At 35.7% G+C, this 23,539-nt stretch overlaps 3 protein-coding genes across 8 annotated transcripts in view; 1 reads left to right on the forward strand and 2 right to left on the reverse strand.

Moving 5' to 3' along the window:
• The window catches only part of LOC131662848 (neutral ceramidase), a 65,536-nt gene that overhangs the window by 12,541 nt on the left and 29,456 nt on the right, over nucleotides 1-23,539 (forward strand). The gene's annotated exons all lie outside the window — the stretch shown is intronic.
• On the reverse strand, nucleotides 1,593-5,689 carry LOC131662852 (prisilkin-39-like). 2 transcript variants are annotated; one of them, XM_058932819.1, is made up of 4 exons: nucleotides 5,637-5,689; nucleotides 3,899-4,054; nucleotides 3,011-3,151; nucleotides 1,593-2,086 (listed from the first exon to the last, which is right to left on the reverse strand). In XM_058932819.1, the coding sequence occupies exons 2-4, from the start codon at nucleotides 3,929-3,931 to the stop codon at nucleotides 1,823-1,825; spliced, it is 438 nt and encodes a 145-aa protein (XP_058788802.1). In that variant the 5' UTR covers nucleotides 3,932-4,054; nucleotides 5,637-5,689; the 3' UTR covers nucleotides 1,593-1,822. The 2 variants fall into 2 exon arrangements, with proteins under 2 accessions (XP_058788802.1, XP_058788803.1); XM_058932820.1 differs by lacking the exon at nucleotides 5,637-5,689 and adding an exon at nucleotides 4,286-4,313.
• LOC131662851 (cuticle protein 7-like) lies at nucleotides 5,719-14,355 on the reverse strand. The gene is made up of 3 exons (XM_058932818.1): nucleotides 14,216-14,355; nucleotides 9,707-9,970; nucleotides 5,719-7,573 (listed from the first exon to the last, which is right to left on the reverse strand). The coding sequence occupies exons 1-3, from the start codon at nucleotides 14,222-14,224 to the stop codon at nucleotides 7,301-7,303; spliced, it is 546 nt and encodes a 181-aa protein (XP_058788801.1). The 5' UTR covers nucleotides 14,225-14,355; the 3' UTR covers nucleotides 5,719-7,300.

Below are 23,539 nucleotides of genomic sequence, written 5' to 3' on the forward strand. Positions count from 1 at the left end.
CGTGCATGATCCGAGAAAAACAATGAACATAGGGCGTGTACGGCAAAATGTAGGTGAGCTTCACAATTTGCTGCGCTTTTACGATCTGCACCTGCAGGGAGAATCTAATTACTCATTCTCTCTATGCGTGTTGGAAGTGAAAAAGGATTACGGGTTTTTTTAATGTTGTTTAATTCGTATTGATAGCTTTACGCAGTAGGATCTGTTATGGGAGCAAACAGAATATGTATGTGTTCACTTGGCTAATTAAGCGGACTGAGCTAACAATATCATCGAGTTGACTATTTGGTACTGTGTACGATTTAATTGAAAGCATTAATGCACGAGTATGCGTAGCTTATTTGCATTTACCTACTGTTACATGTGTATTCATAATTAAGCTGAACAGAGTAAATAATCCAAGCAACGTTCATCATAAAAACAGTCATTTTACTTTCAGTTTGAAAGTAAAATTAAAAAACTGTCATGTAGTTGCGTGCGTTTACACAATGCGTCCGTATGTAAGTTAGCCAATATCTTTTGTTAATACTGCGCAAAAAAAATTCAATGATACGCGTAACTTTCACAAAAGCATTGGTCGCTACACCTACAGCATACTTCCTTTGAAAGATTATATTATATTCGCTCGAATACATTTAAATGTGATTACATAATGTACAGCATAGTTTTGGAAACGTAATTGATGTATCAGAAATATAAAGCATTGTTGAAAACGTGCAAAGATTATTTTCATGAATCATCTTTACGAGTACGCGAAGCTTTTAATTTCCTTTCAAACTTTTGCAAACGAATCCATCTTTTTCGTTTCTTGCCCTGTCGTTTTTTTGCAAGATTAATGAACATGCAGCTTTCCTCGTCCATTAACAGACTCGATAAATTAAGTTACTCCCGCCCTGAAAGTCAAACAAAAAAAGTTAATGTTTCCTGACTTTGACCATTCGTTAAAAAGAAAAAAAAAAGAGGGGACGCGTATTCATATAACGAAGTAAGTTGCTACTATCTCTGAATGAGCTTTCCGGTGACGCGGACGCGTGTTGCTAACGGCAACCCGACAGCCAAACTCTCTTGATCTTTTGACTTTATGAGAAGCACTCTTACTTTTTTTTTATCACCCGACGCGACTTTCCGTGATTTGTTAATTAAACTGAAAAACTAGGGCTATGTTCTGCAACAGAACATAGACGTGGACCAGTAGTACACGTGTGATAGAGTGAATAACAGCTCGTTTAGGGCAGTAGTTGAAAAAAAGTTGAACACCATTCAAACAGAATGTTCTCAAGGGATACAGATTTGATGCAAACAAATGTTCATTGAATGAATTATTTAGGCTATTCTCTTTCAAGAATGGTCACTTGGCCTCCAAAAATCAACGTGTCTGCAATATTATATGAATTTTTACATCATTCGAAAATGTATCTCACAGATGAAATTAGGATGTTTTCATTGGCACAAAGTAGACAATAAGAAAGAGATCTATTATGGCGGCGCTTAATAAGCTCATTAGGATATATCCTAAGAAATGAAGTTCTACTGACAATTAGTTCACGTTCGTACATATACGTAAAAGTCAACATAAACATATGCGATTAATATTCACTTTATTTACTTACAAATTTGGTATAACATTCACAATATAAATATTTATTTAGTGCAAATATATTTAAAAAAATCAATTCATTTTCTTCAATGACTACAATCGGCATTTAATGAATATCTCTTACGCATATCCATCAAATGCTATAACTCTGCTGCTAACTTTCTCAAGTACGCAGGCATCCTTGTAAAGTTTCAGTAGTAGTCCAAGCCCACAATATAATATGGCTTAATAATAACTATGTCCGTAGCCGCCGAGTCCATAGCCTACTCCTGCACCATATCCACCGTACCGATAACGATTATATCCATAGTATCCAGGCCACGCACTGTAATAATAGGGATAAGATGCGACAGTTCTGCCAAGTCCGGCTCCATAACCCCAACCGGTGCCATAGCCGTCGTTATAATATAATGGCGAGATGACGTCAGTTGCGCGAGGATAGTAGCCATAACTATAGCCATAACCTCCGGCATAGCCAGGATACTGATTCTGTTTTTGCGAAGATAGAAAATAATTTTAGAATGGCTTTTAATAATTATAGAAATTTTAGCTTCGCGGAGCTTTGCTATTATATTGAATATTGATCTTTTGGGTATTATTTGAAAGAATATTTAATTTCGCTCGAACGAACTGTGTGTTATGATTTATTTTATTGAAGGGCGGTGGAGGGGGGGGGGTGATCAAACAATTTCGCCTTATTCACCACTTTAGAATTATATAGCATATATTGTAATATAACAGCAACTTTATTTTTATTTGTCGCGTATTGTTCTAATTTTATGGCACGCCATCTGAAAATTAGTGCAAGAGCACTTTAACAGTTGTTACCGAGAAAATGCATGTGGGTAGGAGTATACCGAAAAAAAAAAGTAGAATCTAAGTAGAAAATGAAAGAGACCCAGCGAGGAAAAATGAGTGGGCCTGAGTACCACCGCGTAAATGCAAAGCATTCGACCATGGCTTTGCATTCCTAATGTTAAGCGCCCCGTGGCTTTTTCTTTCATACGTGAAGATCCTCAATAAAAATTTCTCTCACGCGCAAAGAAAAATAAAAAACGAAAACATTGCAGTAATGCGACAAAAATTTTTGTAATTACCGAGTTTAACAGTCCAGCGACAACACGAAAGTGAAAAAAATCTTCATCGCTCGCCACGTAAAATGCACGTTTAATCTCTTGCCTAACAATTACGACCGATAATTACTCTCTTGGATAAATCCTTCTCGAGGTTCATAGCAACTTCGCGTATCATTCTCTAACTCCCCGAGAGAAAAGAATAGATAGTAAAGTAATCTGCCTCCGCAGCAGCAGCAGCAGCCCACGCGTGCCTCTTCGTAGTCAGCGAATTTCATTTGAAAAGGCGACCACGTACGTCACGGATAATAACTCAACGCTCCTATTTTAATACACTCACGTAGTACAAGTCATCGTCACGTGCGAACAAGTTGGCGATGCTTCCTGGACTGGCAATATCTCTCTTCACGCCTTTTGACGTCGACGCCGAGGGCAATGATAATGACACTGTGGCCAAACATAGCTGTGCCAATAGCATCAACTGCAAAATATGTTTATCTATAAATTATATGACAACTGATTTATGATGATTAATGCGTCGACATTTATCTGTATATTTCATCAAATTTTTTGAAATTTCAGTGATTAAGCATTATCGAACTGCCCTATGATTAGATATTAACAAATTGTTTGAGCTATATTAGTCACTATTGCGATGGAGAATCGAATGAAATATAGCGTCTATGATATTACGTGATTTCATCAACTTAATCGCGTTGAACTTTTTCAATAGAATAAGAAATAGTTCTCGATGCTTATGAAATATTATGTAAAACCGTATATCGAGTGGCACATCTGTCTGTCAATTAACAAAGGAGTCATTTATGACTGACATATTAGACGAAAAATATTGCAAATCATGAGAAAGTAACGTCTTTTTTTTACATTCTTATCAACTTTACATGGAATTTCCGATACATTGACTGCGATACATTAGCTCTTAAAACAAGCTCTGCTAATAACATTATTCAAATGAAACGTTTTCTTATAAATCACTGTTTTATTCCTTCTTACCCTGTCAAGTGAAATTGCATCTAGTTATACATATATACACCGCGACGGATTTATCTTTCGATATCGTATCCTACTTTGCGCACCTTTTTCTGCTGAAAATCAACTTACTTATGCTCACTAGAATTTATCTGATTATCTGCGACGTTTCCTTTTTACCGAATAAAAGAAGTCGTGCAAATATTCAAACAAACAATTGGATTGCAATAGAACTCACCTTAAACATGTTGTTTCTCGTTTGAATCGACATCTACAAGTGACATCATATAATGGCTGTAATCTGATTTATATACCGTCGTGTTAACGAGAAAAATCCAGTGGCCATCATATTTTTTTCTATGCAGTCCATTGTCATTGAACAGATTTCTCTTCTCTATAATAAAACATAAAGCGATATAGGTATAAAAAAACATTATTCTCGATTTGCATGTAGATCAATATCGCAAGGCATCTGAAGCTGCAATTGCAGACGTAAGTGTTTAACGACGAGTAGTAAAGTGTGTCAGTTAAATCAAAACTCTTTGTAATTATACTCGCTACATAGCTTCTCTGAGCATTAGAGAGGTAAAACTCAATTTGTTATCGTTAGTAGTTACAGTTTCACCTAGTATTATAGGAAAAGTCAAGCGCGCGAATGCGTGTGCGAAGCAAACACAAAAAAGGCTTATGTAAGGAATGAAATAATAAAGAGTTAGCGCGTATATTATACGAGTTGTCACATATTTTCTTGCGCAAAATGATAGCGCGCGCACGCACACAGAAGAAAGTGGCGAATATGCGCAAAACTGATCCACGCGCTAGCACATTTTCTCACGTTTCCAATTCACGTAATAATCCTCGCCGCGCGCGCTAACCATTATGTTAATTTCATTACAGGCAACCGCCTGCTCGCTGCTCATTCTATGTCGGTCGTGTGATTGAAGCAAAGCTGTGTATTTTTTTTTCCTTCTTCGGTACACTCCTCCGCGAGTCGACGACACTGGCATTTACACGAGATCACTGCATCTCGGAAATGAGTTGCGCCTTTTTTTTTTCCTTTCTCAGTGATATAACGAGTGGGTAATAGAGAGTGACATTGCGGATTCTGCCGAGCTTTTTAAAAACTTGGCGAATTACGGCAGGCTATGTCGTTGGACTTTTCGATCGTTTGCTTTAATTTTCATAATCGTATGACGATGGGCTTCGACACTGTTGCACAAAAGAACGTAACTCAAAGAAAAATAATTTGAATGAAACTTGGACAGCCACCGTTGGGAAAGGAGAAGATTGTTATGCAGTACGGATCGTATTTATACTTGCATTGTAAGTCATCGAGGGCACGAAATTGCAACACGCACGAGCTCGCACTATTTTATTTTTATTAGAAAACGTTGCAAAACCATCTGCTGCCAAGTTTATTATGCACATGGTGATTAAATAATTTTTTTCCCTTTCTAAACAAACACCATTAGCATATTTCAACATTGTCGCCCGCTTTGTACGCCACAAGTCGATCATCGGCAGTCGGGTAGAGCAAGGTGAATTTTCAAAGACGACAAGGGATTTTGAAAAGTTTACATCCTCCGGAAACAAGCAACGATCCTTTCCCGCAGGCGACGTTATTGCTGAGCAATCGGGTTTCAAAACCGAACGCAAAAACTGCTACACTGTACGCGCGCGGCAAAAAGCTCAAGAACACGCGCGGGGAACCTTTTGCGCAAGCGCTCGATTATACTCACACGGCTACTTATGTATCACGTCGTCAGCCGAAGAAAGTACAAAAAATACAAGGCATAAGAGGTCCTTCACTTTCGAAAGGACTTTCGAAGATACGTTATGGTCGCACGTCCTTTACAGCTAAACTAAATTAACTTGGGCGTTGCTGGCGTGCTTGCGAAACCCTTCGCGAGGAAATGGATCGCTGGGTTTCCGTTTTTGTCTTTTCCTTTTGTCCGTCACGAAGGAAGGATTGTTACCTTGCGCTAAACGAGCGATTATGTTGTCGAGGCTGGGAGTCAAAATGGTTACGAGGCAAAAGGGGGCGCTGGCCAGCCTGTAATTATAATTTTACTCGTAGTATATGCGTTTGTCGGTTTGGTTGAAAGGACTGCAAAAGGGATAAGTGTATACGTGGAATCGTCTGTACATTTGGCTTCGAAAGATTCTTTCATTTGGCTGTATTTTTAACTAATCTTATACCAAACTATTTTAAGACAATTTTCCAATAACAAGAAATTATTACGAGTGGTCGCGATTCTCATACATGTAATTAATTTATATCCACGTCATTCATACTCACCTTGTATTAATTGTGTGAACTATCTTTAAATGTAATAATATTAAATGTGACTCATGACGGATGTAACAAAGGTAAATGAATTTTTGTGGTTTTTATTGATATGTCATGACAAGTTTGTATAAGCTTTACAAAAATACAATATTTTTATTTTCTCTTTGATGTATGTAATTGCTTATATATATATAGTGTAATACCGTATTAATTACATGAGTAAATGCGCATCGTCCAATGTCTTCCTCTCTTATATTCTTTCTGCGCAGGCGGCTAAAGTGTAGAGTCGCATATATTGATCGATCAATACTAATGCAATTCGTTCATTAATACGTCGACGTAAACCGTGTCGTAATATAGTTGATATACGTTAGTTTTATTTTTTTATGTATATAATAGATTGAAGATAATCGTACACTCTGTACACCAAAGTAAAAAAAAAACTTTCTTATTGTAAACAAAATTACATAGTATTTTAATCGTTTATTTATAAATTAAATACTTTATCTACGAAACCTTTACGTATTGTTAGGCTTGGATAAGTTCGATTGAAAAGTGTTCTCACACTTTGTCGATAAGATAAGTTATGAAAATAAAAAATTCAAAGCAGAAACGAGTATAGCGGAAAGTGTATTCAGTAACTCGTGACGTGAAATTGCTTCGCTAATGAAATCGCATGGAGTGATACGCTTTGATGCTGTATCCACTTTCTCGTAGATGTAAGATGAACTGTTCATGTTGAACACTTTCTTTTACTTTTTAAGAAAAGGAGTATTACTTTTTTTTTAATTTTACGTCATCTTATGATCTTGAATTTGATTTTTATGTTAACAGATTACATTTACATTTTAACTTAAGTATTTATAATTTCACACAAAAACCAAATTGAGTTAGACGTGCTTAATTTTCCACATCTAAGAGATCATTAAGAATTACAACACAAAAAAATATTTTCCAAGGGTAATCTCACTGATTGCTAACTTTTTCACAATTTGAATTTAAATTTTGCAGAGAATACACAATGAAGTCGATAGAATTTTCACCAACTCAATCTAGATTTAACGGAGTAAAGCCACTGTCCTATTGAAAATATAAACATATTAACGCCATAACTTTTTTCACAAGTAAAATAATCACTCCTTAAAATCTACTTAACAAAATTGTCAAAAAGTCAATACTCTGCGTTTAATTGACACAAACATCAATACCAGACTAACCTAATCAAGCAAAATAAACATTTATTCGTTATAATTGGCTGACTGTATAAGCCTTTCAGAGCATTTCATTGTGTACCTCTGTTCCACACTCCGTAAAACTTTACTTGCATCGATTATTTCAAATTAAAGTCGTCTAAGGAAGATGCTCGTATCCGTAATACTCAGGCGCATGTGCTACAAATTTAGGTATGGGATGAGGATGAAGTTGTGGTCCAACCTTCTTGACAACAGCATTGAATCCATTATGATCATCAGCTGTATACTCGACAATTCTCACACTACCATCAGGCTCATTTACACTGTACGAGCCATGAACTACGTCACCATCACGCACCTCGTGTTGCGTCTTTACATCACCGGTGTGCGGGTCGTGAACTCCATAGTTAAAGGTGTATTTCGGATGAGCCTACAAAATAAAAAACAAATTTGCATTTTTACTGAACGTATTCGTACTTTGTTAAATGGTATGAAAGCGATTGCCCAACTCAATTTCGAGGATTTGCTAAAGGTAATAAGACTTTTTTTGAAGTTAAAGTTCTATACCTACTTCTTGGTAACAAGCTCAGGCGTTTAAAGGGAGCATCAAAAGATGCTAGACGAATATCTATAATTAGTTTACAGTGTATACAAAAAATTTGTTTACAGCTTGGCTGAGGTATTTTAACTACGTGGTGCTTTTTAATATAAACGTGTTACGAATAAATTCGTGAAAATTAGATTTATTGTGATTGGATGAAAACTGTTTAAAAAGAAAAGTTAGTAAATAAGTTTTTAATCTATTGTTTAATATTAGTTTTATCGATCAACAGCATAAAATAATCTAATAAAAAGGGTTTCTCAATTTGTTTTTTTGTTATCGAACATCATAGTCATCAGTCTATGTCAAATAATAGTCAACAGAAAAGACTAAACAAGTTTCGCGAACTTTCGAGAGATAAGTCGATTCGATTTAAGAGAGAGGTAGAAAGAGAGAGAGAGACTCGTGGAATATTGTCAGAAAAGCATCTCGATAAAATCAGCCATATACACACCCTTAATGTCTACATAGAGGACAAAATTGAAAGAAATAACAATAACAGTGTGAGGATACATCGTAAACCAAGTCGAGTATTGAGACGAAAAAAATCGGAAGTATATATAAAGTTAGCGCGTTTTTCTTTTAGACTTATTTCGTATATAACAACGTACGATTGCGATATAACTAGCAGCTGTTCTTTCACATGTTCGAGCTTTCCGAGACACGAAAGCTATTAGATTGAAAGATTTCGCGCGCTTGAAAAGACCATCACGCAGTAAAAGTATAGTTAAATGTGCAAACGACCAAGATAGAAGATTCTTTTTCTGTTCGACAATACAAATGACTCTGTTTTTCTATCGATACTTTTAATTATCAAAGTAATTGTGGAATGACATTATTTTTTAATGGGTACGTCGATCTTGAAAATTCATTTTATATATGCATTTTTTAGACGTTTCAATTAATTTTATCGAGAGTAAGTACATTGCCTTCAAGAACCCTACTTTATCTAGACAAGACAATTTCAGTGATATTAGACCGAATAAAATCTACAGATAACGCCTTCGCCTAATAGTACAGACATGCTATATTGTTGAGATTCGTTTTTTGCCACACAATTGCACAAAAAAGATTTGTTCTAGAAGAAGGCTCATTTTATCGTTCATATGCCTTTTACGATTTTCTTAAAAAAAATAACAAGCAAGTAAAAAAAAAATGGTTGAACAAAATGTATCAGAAAATGATGGAAAGACAGCCAAACTAACTTTCGTATTTTGAAACTTGCAACGATTATCTAATTGTGATTCCCCGAACACTTTCTTTCGCTCTCCGTGGAATTCCTTTCTATTCTCTCTTGTTTGATCAGCGCGAGTATAAAAACGAATCGTTCACACGTCACGACTTGTATATACCTACACATACATACATACTGTGAGAAAGAATACAAATATCTGTATATCCACAGAAGACTCACAAATTACACATCCGTAGACGAGGTGAGAAAATGCGACAGGTTTCGTGCATAACCATCAAACTGTCGTCGCGTGCATGAAAATTCGATGCAATAAATAGCCAAGACAAAAATCAAACATCGTCGTACAAATTCTAGCTAGCATAGATTTCGCATCGAGGTGAACTCGTGATTCCACCTGGAAATATCATGAATAAATTTGAATGCCCAAAAACGTGCGATAGATTTCGACGGATATTTCACACGAGTGAAAAAATCATTCCCAGTCTACACTACATGCACATAGACCATCACCATAATCAACATCGACGAGAGAGAAAGAACGAACATCCTGTCCCACAAGCGAACGAGCGAGGCGCGATGGGGATAGGTAATCCCGGAGCGGCATCGCATGCGAGTGTCGCAAGTTAGGTGTCTGCACACAGCAGACAAAAAGCGGTGGCGGTCTTTGGCTTGCAAAACTACATCCTTCGTCGTCGTTGTTGGGTATCCTGCAATTATCATTGGACGCGGATCGCGGAGAAGAAGAGAAAGATTGAACTGAGACTTACGTAATAGTCATGCTCAGGCTCGTGATCGTGGTGATGGTAAGGCTTAACGTGGTGGAGATCGTGGTGTTCAGCAGATAACACGTGGTGATGAAGTGGTGCTGCCGATACTGCGTGAATAGGTACTGCTACGGTCGGTAAAATTGCATGACCATCGTGATAATCCTCCAATGCGTAGTCAGCTAATGGAGCGTGATGGTGACCACCATTGTAACCAATTACCAAACCATCGCACCAAACTATCACAACACCCAGTATCCCCAGTATCTGTGTAAAAATTATCATAAAATTATATCACATCAGGAAAATATGCGAGCTTATGATGATTCATGGGCTCAACTGTTTAATTCTATTTGTTACTGAATAATTTATGCAGGAAATAATTGTATTTTATCGCCTTAATACGACGTCAGTTTACAAGTTATTCGTGCAATTTTTTTAAGAAGTAAGCGCGTGATCGGTTTATTCAACGCATAATAAAATGTAATTTCATTCTACTTAGTATGCATCAACATTTTCTCATAAATATTGCATAAGATTTTAACGAGCTTTCAAGTAAACATAGAATTTACCAAGCTCATTTATACCATGGATGAAATGCTCCACGGACATATTAAAATGTTTTTTTTTTTGCAATTTTTCAAAATCTCATATATATATATACATATACATATATATATATATATATATATATATATATATAATACGCAGGTAAATTTTACAGTACATATATCCTAATTCGTTATTTTACGTTTCACACGTTAGTGAATTTTGTCTGTGTATAATGGCATCATAAGAACCATCTGTCTATGTGCGCGAACATTTCCTTTTAAATTTTCATCGTACGACAGATGTTCAACACGCACGCGTAAACATTACTAAACCATAAACTGTTATCCATTAGAATAATAAAAAGTCTTCATTGTCGATAAAACTGAGTAAAACAAATTAATACCAACATGATTTGGCCAAACGAGCATATTGTATACAAATATTAAAATTCACGTTACCTATAATGTCAATAACACTATTATTGTTTAAGATGTTTACCGAAACATCAGTCACGATATTTTCTAAAATCTATCAATTAATTTTCTGAAAGTTTTTCACTGTTTAATTTATAAAATCTTAGTCATCATGCGGAAATCGATGAACGCTATCGATCTGAAAGAAATGGTAGTCGCGTGTGATAATAAATTTAAATATTTTCCGTCACACTTTTGTGACAACCTAATTACTCGTAAAAATGTCTTCTGCGTGTTACAATAACATCGTCGACGTCGATTTCACGCTGCGTAATAACCCTTGTGCAGTTCGACTTAACGTATCGAACAAAAAATAAAAAATTCGCAATCTTATTTCCAACATCTGTTATACTTTTTCTCGTGTGTGCTAGGAAAAAAAAGACACGGCATTTCCGCGCGAACGGCCTTTCAAGTCGTCCTTTGAATCACCGCTCGTTATACGTTATACTCTTATATATATGCATTATCGGCTGCCGACGATCTTGAGCGTTTAGTGCGTAACTTGCGCAGCTGTCTTATCGATGGGAAACTAGCTATTGTGGTTTTTCTCTCTTGGATACTGTGTTGTCGGAAACCTTTTAGGCAATCAAGTGTATATGATATTTCACAAACTTTGAATAATGGAAAAATCGATTGGTGCTGATTTAGCTATTGTCGATGTGTATATTCGTATACTGATAATGCGCAATTAAAATGTCAAAAGAAATAATGAATGACATTGTGTCTGATTTTCAGTATAGATACAAAATTTTCTTTTTGTAAAAATGTAAACGAAATTTCATAAATATTCTATTTTCATTAAAAATTTTCGTGGAATGAAGAACAGAATAGGTAGCAAACTTCGTCTGACCTTTTACATTCATTTCTATTTAATAATCTAAACTGCGTTGAAAAATCTGTATCTCAAAAGCGCATTTAATCTAAAATACGCACGAGAAGCTATAGAAGATTTTAGCAAATACTGTTCGTTACTCGAGATAAAAAATTGTAGAAAATTAATTAACTACATTAATTTGGCTGATGATTATGCTTTAGCACACTTTTCCATGACGATGTTTGTGTTTCTGAATGGCAAATAATTTGTTTATTATATTTCGAACAGCAAATTTACTATAAAATAAATGTTATATCTCGTAGAGAATATTTTGTAATATATAGTAATTTTTCAACATAAAAATAATTCATTAACAAGCTTACATCTAACTACAATTACAATAGACATTATTTCAAAAGGAGAAATAGCGTTAAAATAATATATCATTACAGCGTCTATCAGACAGATGAAAGGCAACGCTCTTAACAACTTACAAAACTATGGATTGTTTTTCACACGCACTATTGTTCGCAAAACAATCAATAAATATTTCTTCTACGTTCATATGCTAATATGCGTCACTATGATAAGAGAAGCTCGCGATCTCATACACAATTTTAAACAGGATATCCATTAGTTCTTGAGAAGGCGTTCAACGGACAGCTCTAAATCATGTAAAGTGTCATAATTTTAGCGAGTAAAAAAGTTTTCTTTCTTCTTCTTAACGCTATGTAACTTCGCGTCGCGTAGACCATAATCTAATGTGTATAGAAAAGCTATTCGTCTTAATGCTTAGTGAGAGTCGTGTGAAACTGCTAACGCATGTGCTTCTAATATAATTTTTTTAATTTGTATAAAAATGAAATGTGCAGTACGTGATGAAAATGACTCATCTCTAGAGTTTAATCTTCAATAGGATTCGCCGCCAAGTCGAGATCTCATTACAGAAGTATTTTTACGTAATATACGGTGAATGGAAAGAAAATTGAATTACGCCAATTGAATTCAACGAGCAAGAAAGAAACAAGAATCACGCTGACACAACAATCAGCAACGAAATAGTGGCGTACACAAACAAACAAAAAAGTGCATATTCGCACGCTATACGAGGCACGAAATTTATTCGCGACCGAATCATTGTTCCGGTCGAGTGAATTTTTCGCCGGCATGGCAACAATGAGGGAAAGACAGAAAAGTAGGAGGAAACGGAAGCAGGAGTACGTGCGATCTTGAGAAAGTTGAGTGTTAGAAAAAATACGAGAAGGCGAGAGGAAAAGAAAACAAGAGCGTCTAACACGTGTCGCAAATTTGCAAAGCACTTGTGTATAACCAAAGACGAGTAAGTGTCTGGCTTTTTTTTTGTTAGTTTTCTCCACACGCGCGTTTAGATACACTTAAAATTTGCCCCCTTTCTTCTCATCAGAGTTTTTCTCGGCACGAGGGTTCGAAATTAATTGGCTTGGGAATAAGCTTGTTATTATAACGCTAATTATTCATTACATCAAATGGCAAGTGATGTTTCCTTAACCTTCAGGATGTTTGGAAAGAGTGCAATTACAATCAGTTTTTGAGTAAGGAAATTAATTAAATATATTTTTTGAAAAAATAGTTTCAACAAAAAGTAATAAAAACTATTAATATACGCGCCTGTTACTGATGAATGATCCATCGAAAGGTGTCTTCAAATTACCTTAACATTTTCATTGCGTTGAAAAAAAGATGATAATAATAGTAATCTCCGTTACATGCAATTAAACAAAGTTACATTACTACCTAGGGACTCATAACAAGCATTAAAAAAAATGTTGGAGTAACGAGAAGAATAAAAAAAAGGAGTTGCGCGTGCCGAGAGCATCAAACGCCTTTCCTTCGTAGCTTAATAAGATAGTAGATGATCGTTAAACTGGTAAGCCAAGCCCTGTAACGACGGCGTACCTAATAACACTTTCCTCGCAAGTCTATCTTTCTCCTTCGTCGCTTGTAATAACCATCGAAAATACGAGATAAAGAGATTATGAAATATTATGTTAACGCTTAATTGACGATAACTACACGGTAGCTAATGTTAATAAAAATAAATTTATCATGACATGATCTTACGATTGAATATTTATACGAATAGTTTACACGATAATGTATTTTTTTTTAATTAGATTAGTATCGCTGTTTAACTCTGCGCAATTGAATATATAAACTGGTCAAGCGCAGCTTTAGAGTTAAATTTTAAAACGTACAGGGCTGAATTTATGGTAAACATGTCTGTCTACAACACTCGAGTATATATCTTTACCTTGAAAATGTTGAAATAGCTTCTGCTATTTCTATGGCAAATGAGCTCGCCAGAGTATAAATACAGCGCGAATAATGATTTTGGCTATAATTGAAACTTAACATTCGCAGTTAATTATATGTATGTAGTCGAAAGTAAAGATGAAATTCATTATTAACGTATATAATCTTACGTTAATTACGTCGCGCATCATAAAATTTTTAAAAATATTTTTTTACCAATTCCGTAAAATAAAAATAGTGAATAAAGTACATTAGTCGATAAGTGTACATCTCTAAAAGACGTTTCAGGCCGCGAGCATCACACGTATCCATAACCAAAGTTGCACACATGAATTCCAATAAAAAATAATTTCACAACGTGTATAATAATAATAATAATACCTTAAACATCCTGACGAGTTAGGAAAAAAAGAATAAAAGAAATTACTAGGCTGCACAGAATTTTAGCATATAAAATTAAACACACAAGAACAAAACAAAAAAAATATAACAAACTTTGGTGTACGAAACGAACGTAAGAGTGGTTTTGCGCGCGAAGACACTGATAGCATCATCTCTGTACGATGGGCTTATATCCACCTCCCACCCCACGTAAGCAAGGTTGAGAGTTGGTCCCTCTCTAACGGCTGCATAATCCCTTCTCCCTCTCTCTCACGCTGCGGCTTGTTTTTTTTAGTATGCCGTCAAAGTAAGAGAGCAAGAGACCCTTGCGCGAGGGCTCCTTTCTCTACATACCTCCCACTTTCAGAAGTTAGCTACTGCCCGCGCGTTGCTATGTATAATACACGCCGAAATGATCTCTTTCTTTCACTGTTGCTTTGGAGTTTTTTACTTCTTCTTCTTCTGAGTGATAAACGTTTTGTGGATCGACTATTTTGTTGGATTGAACTTGTCGCGTGGTAAATCAGATTTTCATGAAGTCATGATGCGAGTTACGGAAATTTGAAATGAATGTGCAACATCAATAAATTTATTTTGATATTAAACACCGTGATTATTTATTTACACAGTTTGATATAAAAGCAATTTATGTATCGCGGCTTTACACCCATTACAGTTCCAATTAATGTACACACGAAGTTCCTCATATTCCGTTTAATTATATAATAAAGATACTATTGCATTTCTAACAAGGCATGTATTATTTGGTATTCAAAAATTTGCAGTTTTCATTGTTTTTGCAAATAATTAAAAAGTTTTGTCTACAGATCTTGCGAAAATAATTATTTCATTTCCGGTAACGTTAAGTATTAATTATTTAAAATTGTTTTCATCAAACTCAATGCTCGATCAAAAAAACAACTTGACGAAACCATCGTTTGCCAAAGCGAGACAAAAAAAATCTACGGTTTAACGATGCTCAATTGAGAGGATTATGCGCGGCAGGGTCGTTGAAAAGATGTGAGGCATGTGTCGAAAGTGAAACCGCGTCGCCGCGTATTATACACGTCAGAGTATCGTTTCGGCCTAGTTTTCGCTTGGCTTGGTCGCGCGAGCGCAAAGGCGTGGTGAATCTCTCTCTTTTTACTTTTGCTGTTGCGCGACACGTGGACGTTTGAAATGGCGTAAGAACATTGCCGCCACACACACGCGCGCGCACACCCACACAGACACTCAGCTCGCGGAAACTCTTAAAGAACTTCCTTTTCGTATTTTAATTTCTTGCGAGCTTTTGCAACTTCGACGCGCGATGCACGTTTAGCGCCTGCTTAATTGCTCGACTTTCCACATGCAGTGCAGTACTTGGCGTCGTCTTACATGCGGAATTTCAAGATTACGCGCACACTCGACTTAACTTGATGGTTCCTCTTCACTTCGGAGGTGTTACGTAACCTTATAACTTTTTTTTGTTCAAACTCGACTTGCATTTTTATTTGGATTATTCAAGATTCGATTTGTGAAATATGTTTCTGACCTAGTCTCAAAACTATCACTGTATTTCTATTTCATTGGATAGATTGCTAAAGGCACTTCAAATTACAGCTCAAATGCAAACTCGAATCGATGAGCTAAATTGAAGCGCTTTCGTCAGTTTCAAATGTATTGTACATCGTATTAAGGACTCATCCCTCAAAATCTTGTTTTCCGCTATATCTATACAATTCGAACGAGGTATTGCGGTTGAATCAATTAGTCGTAAATATTCGTTAAATAAGCTATTGTAAGAAAATTGATAGAAATACGAAAAAAGTGTAAAGATCAATAAATTGTACAATCCAAATATCATGACTCGTGTATATTGATCATTATAACCTTATAGCGTTCATGACAGCTGCTGTTTTTTAATTTTTTTCACAACATGGTTTTGTAACAATTTTTATATGCGCAATAGACACTGATGACACTAACGCATAGCGTTTTATTAAAAAATCAAAACAGCGCAACATAGTCATACACATGTATATTCACAAATGTGCACTGAAAATAAATCCTTGTAATCGTACTATGCCATGTATTTCCGCAAGATCTTTCGCCTCGTCAATGTAACCGTCACGCGGCGGAAGAGTCGCGAAAACGAAACATTTCGTAAGAGAACTTAAGCCAGCGCAAAAGGTTATTTTTTGTTTTTGTTCATAGAAATATTTGGCACGTTGCTGCTCGCAAAGCGAGAGATCAACATAACCAATCGTTCGAGTGAGAAATCACGCCTCTAAATAATAGGTCATTGAACGTAATTTCCCACGAAGCGCATATGTCTACTGACATTTATCGCTATTAGGAAAACGCTCGGAGCGACTTTATGTACTACCGACTGTTAATAGATTTGGGCATATGATTAAATGTATCCAAAGCTTACTCTGCATTACACCTGTATACTTAAATTATATTCGTGATCTCCGCGAGATTTGTAATGGGAGAATCGTACAGTGTCTCGATTTTATAACCGTTTACTTATATACTTGTCTGTGAGATATCGCGCAATTGTTGTAATTAAACAATCTTTGAACCGTTGAATTTTTCTTTATTTGTGCGTGTTCTTTTCTTTTCTAATGCATTTAAAGTTTCCTCCACTGAAGCATCGCAATTTTACCTGTACTAAATAAGTTGTCCGCACGAAGTATTACGTTTTATTACGGTTGGGATAATTGAGAATAAACCATGATCGCTTCATCAACAAGTGCATTCGTTCCTTGGTCCGTTCGTTTATAATAGAATAACAATATCAACGTAGCGGAACTACAAGTTAAATAGTCATTTTAATTATTATTATTATTATTATTATTATTATTATTATTATTATTATTATTATTATTAAAAGAATTATTACGTAATGTTTCCAATATGAATATCCGATACTGATTGACATTTACCTAAATATGTGTATACTAGTGAAATAAATGAGGTGAATTGACAATATATACCTACTTTCAGAGGAAAGCCCTAAAAAATAACTACGGAGAATAAATCAACAAACCGCTCAAGTTATTGCAACATCAGATATCACTCTCTTTCTCATTCTCTCTCTCTCTCTCTCTCTCTCTCTCTCTCTCTCTCTCTCTCTCTCTTTCTCTCTACATATGTAATATATCGGGTCATCGATCTTCAAGAAATGAAGATCAAAAGGTTGCCAAGAAGTTTATTGATTGTCGTGAAGCGAATCAGTCGTTACAGGGCAATATGTTATATGTGTGTTGTTATTATATCAATATTGGAAAATCGAGGTTGTTGTAATGTACATATCAAACTGAAACTTTCCATGTTAGTTGTACGACTTTCTGTACATAAATCACAATCCAATCAAGCGCTACGTAGCGCGTCGCATAAAAGCAAATTCACGAATTTATAACGAATAAACTCGAGGAGCGCATACAGTAAACGTGTGCGAAAGCAAAGTTGGACTGTGAGTGTGCTATGAAATCGCAACGCCAGCTCCAACAAATGAAATCGCGTTCGATCGCGGAACGGCTTGCTCAATGTAGGGTAGGATGTAAGGGTGGCCGCGTACAGTAATTAACGGCGAAGCTCTATGTGGCATGTTGGAATTACGCTGTTCCTGTATAACTGTTAAACTGCGGGCCCCGCGAGTTGATGTGCAATTTCCAGCGAATACGACATGTTCGAAATTTAGTCGCGTTAATTTATTTGATTGATCAAAGGAGTAAATTGCGTTAATTTACAACAATGATATATCCTGTTGGGCAGCACTTTTGCAACAAGTCTTTTATTCCAATGACCACGGATGAGAAGCCCTGAGTTTAATGAATTGCGAGTATTGAACTCGAGACGTCCAAAATTTTCTGCTTCAAAATTCCACACCAAATCTTAGCACTCATTCTTCATTTCATATGTAGAAATTAAAACTTTATTAATATTGACCAAGTTAAAAGCTTATTCATTTTGGAATTTAGTGTAGTTACAAATTAATTTTTTATGCGAATTTTCAATTCGATTTTTGTACATTTTCTTGCAAAACTTTGAAAAAAAAATCAAAAAATTGTATGTAAAGTAACGTAAAAGTGTCACATGTTACAATACTCTAACTGACGTTACGATTGTCGACGCAGTACAACATCTTTTCAATTATATAGTCGTTAGTAGTTCATTTAGCGTATTGATCAAAATATAATTCAATAACCCGTAAACCCGATGAATTTCCGTTCTATCTCTGCAACAATTGACTTTGTTGGTGTTAATAAGGATGAAGCAAGCATGAGCCGAAAAAGAGATTCTCGTTCGAAGCATCATCATCGCGCTGTACACATAGAGAAGAATGCAAAAAGCCATAAGACGTCGCTCTCGCGCTCGTGTAATCGACTTACGCAAGAGTAATTAAAGAATTTATCATCAGCGCGAATTTTCTCCCTAATCGGCATAAAAGCGTGCGCACGATCGAACCGGATGTTTTGAGACGGCTTGCGCTCGAGTACCGTTGCAACATCATCGTTGTCGTCAGCGTCGTCGTCGCAAGTATAGCTATTATATAGTGCATTTGCGAGAGAGGGAGGGAGAGAAAGAGAGAGAGAGAGAGAGAGAGAGAGAAACAAACTTTCTTGCTATGAACTTTAGTCTTGTCTCCCTTTCCCTTTGCTGTGGTTGCTGTTAGTCTCGTGTTAGTCGTGTGCGCTATAAACCTCGACAGAATCGTCCTTTCAAAGCCACGATTTACGAAGCTTGTATTTGTGCAGCTGCAGCTACCGATAGACTTATATGTTGACATGATAATGACGCCATTGTGCTTACAAACTTTGTTATCAACAAGTGATATTGCTTTTATTTGAAGTTGAAGCTGCTCACGTTATTTAGTTGCCTTTTTTTTCTTTTAAGTGGATTCGATAGCTTAATATGGCAATGACACTGCGAATAATTTTACTCTAATAAAAATTACAAGATGAAATTGTTTTCGATGCCACAAGACTTTAGTTTAGAACATTTGAAGACAACAACTGTGTATATAGGCAAATGAAAGCTCTATTCCTTTCATGTAATGTGAATGAAATGTCAGAGAGGTCGAGACGAAATTAAAAAATATTGCTGTCGCGAAAGCAGCTTTTCACTAGACTGGTATTGAGAGCATACTTATTTCCTTTTTAAATATATATATATATTGTCGACATGCGAATTCTTTGTAGAAAAATTCACCACGTGAAATGCGAATGGCCATACGTAGGTGACCTTATAAAACTCGGCTATATTATCAGCTTCGAAAGACATACATAAAGCTTTTGTAAAGCTTGCGCCTTATTCTAAAAATACCTTTTAGCGCAAAAAGAATTACCAATTGAAAAGTCAGTTAACGAAGAGAACACGGCATTATAAGATAGGCATAGATTTTCAACAGTTCAAAAATAGAAAATCACACGAGGATTAACAAACCATAATTTATTCCGAAATACATCGAGAGTCGAAATCGATTTTCCTTTCGATGGAAATGGATTTCACAATAAGCATTCCCAGCAGGCAATCAGTTATCTCACTGCACAACTCCGATGGCACAATAAAAGTCTGGTATAGTCAGCTCGAGAGAAAAAAAAAAGCTTGTCGAGCATTTGACTGTAATCAATCAATTGAGCTCTTTTCCATCATAGTCAAACGTGCGCATACGAGTAGTAGCAGCGCATTTCCTCGAAAAATATCCTATCTCCTCTCTTACGACTGGTTAGCTATACGCATATTTCGTTCTCCTCTCCATCCCACGCGCGTCTAGCGCGCGGTACAAGATTTTCCAGAGACCTTGATCGAAAGTAATGCGCCTCCGCTCAAACGAATTTCGCGCGCATCCACGTGCCTATGCGCCTAATTACAATTCCCTGTTCATTCAACTGTACTCAAAGTTCTCGAATAGTAATAGTTGACGCAAGCGAATCACTGATAAAATGCTGTAATCGAATTACTCTTTAGGATCCGCGTGGCGCAGGATCAAAGAACACGTCGGTATAACAGAAAAACAAATAGAACAGATTTAAGTTACATAAAATATATCTTCCTCTATATTCTCAGAGAGCACGTAGACAATGCTCATTCATTGGCATGAAGAAGAATCGCAGTGGTATATATATATAAAATATCCTTTCTGTCACTTTTTTCTCTCATTCGCTCGAGTGGTCCGCCCATAAGATATGCCAAGTATAATATAATTAGCTGTGTACGTGCGATTCATTTCGTAATTCATACCTTACGGTTATGCTCGCACGCCGACTCTCTAACAAAGTCTTTCCTGCAAAAAAAAGAGAAGAAAGAGAGCAAACAAGTAGTGCCATTGTGCTAGTCTGGCCGTGCGAGTTTTCTTCTACATATTTCTAATGAAATATATATATATATATATGAAAATGTAGTAACGAATATTATGCATTACATGAAACGAGAGTAACCTTTTTTTATACGTTGACGAGTATAAGATCTTTATCAGATAACGTAAAGATCACATTGATGAGTTGAGGCTACTTATTATTAACTTGGATTCCATAATCCATTGATTAATCGCATTGATGAACTTATTTATATAACCTTCTACGGCGGTAAAAAACTGCCAGAGTTAGGACTTGAGTCCAAGTCTTTATTTTTGTTAGTGGTTGACAGCTGAAAAACTAAAAATAAATAATAGATTTACTCAAGAGTATTGTTATGTACAAAAATGCTCATTTACGACAAATGGGAGAAAAATGACGATGGCGAAATGTAATATTCATGTAATATATTGATATTGTTTTTAGATAAATATCGCAATTTTAACTCAACTTGACTTCTCATTATTTTTCTTTAAAAATACATTCTATTTTTGATGGTAAATTAGTACATTACGATACAAGTGCGGGAGAGTAGTCTCGTCTCGTGTAGCGTTTACGCTCAAGCGAAGCGGGGGTGGAAAGGCACACGAGACGAGAAACTCTTTTCTGAACATGTGTCGTACCGTATTTTTCGATACGACGTGTGGAAAGTGTGATTTTCAACGCACGTTTTTCGCCGAGTGTGTGAGAAAAACGAATTTTGCGCACGGAGTGTCAAAAAAAATTTTTTGTCTAACTATTTTTCTTTGCAAGCTTATTATTAAAATACATATATTTTCTAAAATATATGTAAGCTATTTTAGTGAAAAGAGTGCGATAAATGGGTGTATTAATGCGTTTGAAAATATTTTTATATCTATCATGCACAGAAATCTTTCAATAGCTTTTCTTCTTGTTAAAGAAATTTTCGTACATATAACTTAAAAAAAATTGTTCACATGATTGCTTATCGCTGTATCTTTTCGTAACGAATCTCGTTATCCATCGTAAATCCTGGAAAAAAAAATAATAAATGTGAATCACAAAAATTTGTCATGCGATAAAATGCGAACAGGCTTTATGCTTGAAGTATAATAGATTCACCTTTATAGCAATTCAATTTATTGGGAGTTTTACAAGTAATAAAAGTTACTCGAGTGACTTGTCTCGTTATTTGCATGATTTGTGGGTGTTGTGTATACAACGGTATACAGTATAATTTGGTATATCTGTAGTCTTGCGCACCCACGCGTAACATCGCGCTTAGATTTTTCACGCCGAGGCGTGATATTCTTCATGTGGAAAAAAGGTGTTTTTATAATAAGAAGTTATCTTTGCATTGTGAGAAAGCATCTTCTTGTATCAAGAAGATCGTCTTATTAGATGAAATTATTTTTAGATGAAATTATTTTTAGATGAAATTAGAAATTAGATGAAAACCTCTTGTTACAAGGGGATTATTCCTTCAATATGATATTAAACTTTTACTTTTGACAACGCAATGCCTGAACGCGATACATGTTAGAATAATGAAATAAACTGTACGCATAAAAATTGCTTTTTTGATAAAGCGAAAATTTCCACATTGAATGAAATATACGTTGCGTTTGACGTTACATGTTATCTAAGAGATGTTTTGGTTTGATATACATCAAAGATTGAATTTCCCCAAGAATGTAGTCGAAAATAAAATTATAAGCATTTATACGTGTGTTACATTTAAAGAAATTACGTATATTACTCTGCTTTTGATGGCCTCTTGATTGGAAACAATCCAGTGAGCTTGATGCATTAATAGAAAGATTTAGCTGATTTTAAATTAGTTCATTCGGAAAACTTTAATTGAGTTAAATAACACGCAAATGTCCACTTATTAAAATTCAGATTATTTTCATTTAAAACTTTCTCTTAACTTATCTAAGTAATTTTTCTTCTAGATCGTAGAAAATCAATTCGAACGATCAGAAAAATCTTTCACTTTAATAAAAAAAGTTTCGTAATTACAGAGTTGAAATGACTTTCCAAAAGTATTTACTTCTTCATCGATAGGAATCTTTATGAGCAACACATGCTCAAAAAGAGCTCATTCAAACACATATACACATACATTGACCCATCACAAACAAAAGTTCGTTTTATTTTTTAATATAACATATGAATCTATATGGCAATCAATCGAAATAAAAGCTACTATGCGCACCAATTCTAATCCACAAGGGTTACGCCGCGAAAGGAGCTGAATGACGTGCGCATGCTTACAATGCTGCAAAACCAATGGTTATCGTTGTCGAACACTGCGACAGATGTAGCCTCAGTAACCGCTAGTTAATGGTAATTGGCGTCGCCTCGCAATCCCAATAAGTACCGCGAGGTTCACGACGAGCGGCAAAATTTTCACCTCATATTGGGCAATTTGTGCAGTACTAAGACAAAAGGATCCTAAGATTCTACGTGTACATGCAATTCTGACAGTAAATATTCCATTCTTCTTTCGTATCGAGCACATTGCAATAGATGCGACGCTGTTCCTTATTGGATAGGTTTTATTAGTGTTCTTATCTCGACAGGTTTAGTATTTGCACGTGGCATTGTTATATTGAAATAGAAATAATAAATTTTGAATTGTCGACTATTCTACGAATTTGAAAGCCATTCAAATCTGCTACATTTTAAATGAACGAGTGAGCAAGACGAATATTTAATTAGTATACTGAGCAGCAGCAAGATGTAGCTTTCGAAATTGTACATCTACAATCGAAACAATCACTCGCTCAAAAAAGCTGCGATTAGTCAATTTTTCATATTCAACAATCGAAAGAGAATAACATAAGCAGAAGTGCCATCAGAGATGAAAAAAAAAACAAACGGAATCCTCGGGAAAGGAAAGAAAAAAACGACGATGGCGCTCACATAAGAGCCTAGTTCGCTCTCCTTTCAGAGGCAATTCAACAGCTCGTGCATCGCGCGCGCTCGCGCCTGTCGAATTCACACGGAGTGCCTC

This window comes from Phymastichus coffea, unplaced genomic scaffold (assembly GCF_024137745.1).
Source record: "Phymastichus coffea isolate CEN01 unplaced genomic scaffold, Cenicafe_Pcof_1.1 PCOF00028, whole genome shotgun sequence".
NCBI classification, from domain to species: Eukaryota; Metazoa; Arthropoda; class Insecta; order Hymenoptera; family Eulophidae; genus Phymastichus; species Phymastichus coffea.

Coding starts and splice junctions, on each gene's coding strand:
- LOC131662851 (XM_058932818.1), bottom strand. Junction 7,574..9,706: donor AGCCTGAGCATGACTATTAC/GTAAGTCTCAGT, acceptor TTTATTTTGTAG/GCTCATCCGAAATACACCTT.
- LOC131662852 (XM_058932819.1), bottom strand. CDS start 3,931: ATGTCGATTCAAACGAGAAACAACATGTTTAAG. Junction 3,152..3,898: donor CGAGAAACAACATGTTTAAG/GTGAGTTCTATT, acceptor CATATTTTGCAG/TTGATGCTATTGGCACAGCT. Junction 2,087..3,010: donor GTGACGATGACTTGTACTAC/GTGAGTGTATTA, acceptor TCGCAAAAACAG/AATCAGTATCCTGGCTATGC.